Source organism: Trypanosoma cruzi, genomic scaffold (assembly GCF_000209065.1).
Source record: "Trypanosoma cruzi strain CL Brener 1047053516671 genomic scaffold, whole genome shotgun sequence".
In the NCBI taxonomy this organism is placed as follows: domain Eukaryota; phylum Euglenozoa; class Kinetoplastea; order Trypanosomatida; family Trypanosomatidae; genus Trypanosoma; species Trypanosoma cruzi.
Window position 1 is genome coordinate 94,828 of NW_001849451.1, and position 4,036 is coordinate 98,863.

General features: G+C 50.7%; 2 protein-coding genes and 1 pseudogene across 2 annotated transcripts, besides 3 other annotated features; all 3 read left to right on the forward strand.

The window, feature by feature from the left end:
• Window positions 1-427, forward strand: Tc00.1047053510209.9 (trans-sialidase, putative; the record flags this gene model as incomplete). The annotated part of the gene is made up of 1 exon (XM_798129.1): window positions 1-427. A coding segment is annotated over one exon (427 nt), but the record flags the coding sequence as incomplete, so codon positions are not given.
• Window positions 1-4,036: a sequence feature (heterozygous, non-Esmeraldo-like haplotype).
• Window positions 513-637: a sequence feature (T-rich).
• Window positions 1,245-1,274: a microsatellite.
• Tc00.1047053510209.18 lies at window positions 1,832-2,641 on the forward strand (annotated as a pseudogene).
• Tc00.1047053510209.27 (mucin-associated surface protein (MASP), putative) lies at window positions 3,136-4,036 on the forward strand (the record flags this gene model as incomplete). The annotated part of the gene is made up of 1 exon (XM_798128.1): window positions 3,136-4,036. A coding segment is annotated over one exon (901 nt), but the record flags the coding sequence as incomplete, so codon positions are not given.

Consider the following 4,036-nt stretch of genomic DNA (forward strand, 5'->3'; position numbering starts at 1 on the left):
CGGCGCCCAGGGCTCCGTGTACGTCGATGGTCAGCGTGTGTGTGAGAGTGTGCAAAGTAACTTGGAAAATACAGAATCGAAAGGGATTTCTCACTTCTACATTGGAGGGGATGGAGTCAATGCAGAGAACACAGCGGGTGACGAAGATGTGTCTGTGACCGTGTCGAACGTCCTATTGTACAACCGTCCGTTGACATTTACTGGTGGGAGTGCCGATTTGGAAGAAGATATTGCATCACCCTCTGAGGCTCCAGTGGAGCGAGCACCCTCGCAGCAGTCTCGAAAGAAAAGTGAAGAACAGCAAGTGCCGGCAGCTTCGAGCTCCCATGCCGTTGGAGAAGCAACGGGTGATGGCGGCACTGTGCGTGGGAGCGGACTGCTGCCGTTACTTCTTCTGTTGGGACTGTGGGTGTTTTCGGCTCTGTGAGGAGTGACTGGCTGCCGCGTGGGACACTTGCGCCCTCCCGAGCACAAAAATAATATTCCCATAGGAACAAATTTATTTCATAAAATCTTTTTTTTTTTTTTTTGTGAGTATTTAAATTTCTTTTTGCTGTTTGCTTCTTTTTTTACTTTTTTCATTTTTTTCTTTAATCTCTCACACCCCCATTCCTATTTTTTTTTTTTTTTTGCTTTTGGGGCAATCACTGTGGACGTTTTTTCTTTTCTACTCTTCCCTCTTTTAATTGTTTCTTCTGCACTCTTCCTGTGAGGGGTGCCGTGTGTTTCCCGCCCAACTGCTCCACTCGCACACCCACCGACACGCTCATGGCGACGGCCCTGTGCGCCTCGCCTGCTGCACGCATGAGGAGGGGCCGCGACGAACGGCGCGCTGAGGGAGCCGTGACGTGTGGGCGTGCGACGAGGGCCTGTGGGGCGGAGCACACATTTCTTTCCCTCTTGTTTTGTTTTCTTTTGAGGGCAAAATACATACAGACAGTTTGGTGTGGCCACACGATTGCCAGGCGATTTTTCTTATTTTAAATTTGTGTGGAGCAGTAATGGACGATTTCTTTTTCATTTATAATTATTTTGTGCGATGGGGTTTATATAAGACGAAGGGGACGTTTTTTGTTTTAAATAAATATTTTGTGAATTGCCACTGCTTGGGCTGCAGTGCAATCATGAGTTTGAGCGGTCTTCTTCTTGCTGTTTCCGTTATGCGTCTCCGCTGTACATTTTTGTGCGTCACTCCGCATACTCTGCTCCCTCTTTTCTACTTCTTTGCCTTGTGTTTCTGCAGGCACACACAACTACACACACACACACACACAAGATGCACATTGCAGTGGATTTGAATGCACCTTTTGTAGTGCATGCTGGCAGTTGCGTGTGGCGGCTGTTGTCTTCTTCCGTGGCCATGAGGAGAAGGGAGGAGAGAGGGAGCGCGCAGCCCGAGTCTCCTTTCCTGTGGGTGTGATGCACCGCGTGTGACTGCGCTGAGTTGGGCTCCGTGTCCCATTGAGGGCGGGATGGCAGGAAGTTTTTGTGCCGCGTCATGGATGGATGAGGGTTCGCTTGCTCCGTGTGCGTTGTGTGGTGGCCGCGGGGTTTTGGCCACTTCCCTGGGACTGCGGGAATGAGCTGGGGGAGATGGTGGTGGATGTCTTCTCCTCCTGCATGGTGGGCGGCTGCTGGCGTTGTGTGCCTTCCTTGCGTGGATGCCGTCTCGTGGTGTGTGAACTGTGCGGCTGGGCCTGCTGCCCTCTCCTCATGTTGTCTGCGCTCTCTCGCTGTATCCGCTGTGCCTCGTCCCTCTCCCTCTCTTTCCATTCTTTTCTTTTCCGTCTCACCGACCAGCTGACTGACACCAGCGACTCCACTACGGGCGATGATGACTGCGATGGTGACGGTGACGGTGCGGCTCCGTGTGGTGTGCGCCGTGCAGTTCCTTGCGCTCTCGTGCTGCTGCTGCACGTCTGTGTGCGTGACGGCAGGTGAAGAAGGTGTTGCAAGCCCCAGTCCACTTCTTCCTTTGCCAAGGAAACAAACTGAGGGTGGCCCAAAGAATGCAGGCAAAAATAAAGCTGACGATAATGAAGACTCCAGTCTATCTTCTTTTGTTTCCTGAATGAATAGTTGCGACACTTACGCATGACTGATCCACTGAGTCTGGCACGCGAGACGGAACACGTTTTGAGGATGAAACGGAACAGTCACTAAGTGATTCCATTACGGTGCACGAAGAAACCGTTTCCAGGAAGGAACAGCAAACAAGTGGACACGGTTTACCGCCCTCTCCACCAAGGGAAGTAAGTACGAATCATGATACGACAAAAGAAACAGGTCCATTAGGCATGCCAGGAGGGACAACTCTCCCGGTTGCTGCGCCAGCACCAAGTAAGAACTCCCCTGCGTTGAAGGGAAAAGATACTGCAAGTACGGGAAAGACACCACGTAATTCCGACACAAAAATGGAACCAATTATGAAGCTGCTGCGCCAGAGAACTCAATTGAGGAACAGACATCAAATACGATGCCTACCACGATGAGGGCCGCTGCGAAAGAGGCGCCAACCACGAAGACCACCCGCGCACCGTCACGTCTTTGCGAAATCGACGGCAGCCTCAGCAGCTCTGCGTGGGTGTGTGCCCCGCTGCTGCTCGCCGTATACGCGCTGGCGTACACCGCTGTGGGCTGAAGAATTATGCATGCGGGCTGTGCGTGCCAGCACTCAACCACGGGGACATGTGTACGTCTACTGTGGTGCGATGCATGAAGTAAGAGTAATTATGATGATTGTGTTTTGCTTTGTTTTCTTCCGCTGCCCTGCTGTGTGCTCCGCGTTGTTCTTCACTTCTGTTTCGTTGAAGGCATCCCACACTCGTATGCATTCGCAGCGGAGCCGTACGTGGACACACATTTGAGGATAGGTGCATGCTCACTGGAGTCTTGGGTTTGTCATCTTTTTCTTAAATTTTTGCTTGGTTCTTAAACTTTTGGTCTGCAGGATATTATGTGAGTTTTGCAATCGTGCTGATTCTATCTGTCTTTTGTGGTTTGTTCTCTGCTTCTGCTGCTGCTGCCATTTGTTGCTGTGCGGTGGCTGTGCGTGGTGTAGTGGGCGTGTCGCTTTTTGCTTTCCCATGCTCTTGCAGGTTCGCTCCAAGGCGTTAATTGTCTACGCTGTTTGTGATGATGACTGGCCGTGTGCTGCTGGTGTGCGCCCTCTGCGTGCTGTGGTGCGGTGCCGGCGGTAGATGTGACGAGGTGGCGGATTCTGGGGTTGCTGCTGGAAAAGGGAATGGTGGTAGCAGTGCGGTGGAGCCTGCTGGAAATTCAGAGCCAGTTCCAGACGCCTCAGATTTAAGAATAGATGTGCTCAATGTTAATCAGGCAACAGGAACATCTACAGGAAAATCTTTGGAAGGAAAAAAAGTTAACACCGATCAACAGGATGTTCTTTCCAGAGGGGATAAAAAAGATGGGGGCCCTTCAGAGAATTTGGAAGAACCCGTGGAAGATGCTCCAGGAAATGAAAAAACAAACCTGAAATTAAAAAAAGAAGAACAAGAAGGAATACAGCCGCTACAATCGCAAGCAAATGTGTCACCGCATCCACAGCCAATACCGCAACAGTCACAATCGCAACGGCAGCCGCAGCCACAACGAGAAAGAGAAGACGAAGAAACAAAACGGCAGTTGCAACCGCCATCAGCGCCTCAGCCACACATTTCTGCTTCAGAAAAGGGTGAAGGTGTTGGCGAGAACAATACGGGTGGAGAAGGTCAGTCCCCACTGGGAGTACAAGATATTGGAAACGAGGATTCAGAGGCCCCCAGAAAAGGAGACTTATTAGAGGGTCCAGGTACAAAATCAGAAAGCAGTGAACAGGTTCAAACGACAGTGCCAAACACAGTAACGCCGGAGCACAAAACCCAAAATGAAATGTTAACTCCGGAACAAAAGACGAATGAAAGCCAAAGCACGGATACATCCACGAACATACCCGAACTACAAAAGGAAAATAAGGAATATCCTGCCTCTACAGAAGTACGGCGCAGAGTACATCAACTGGCAGTCAAGAACAAGAAGC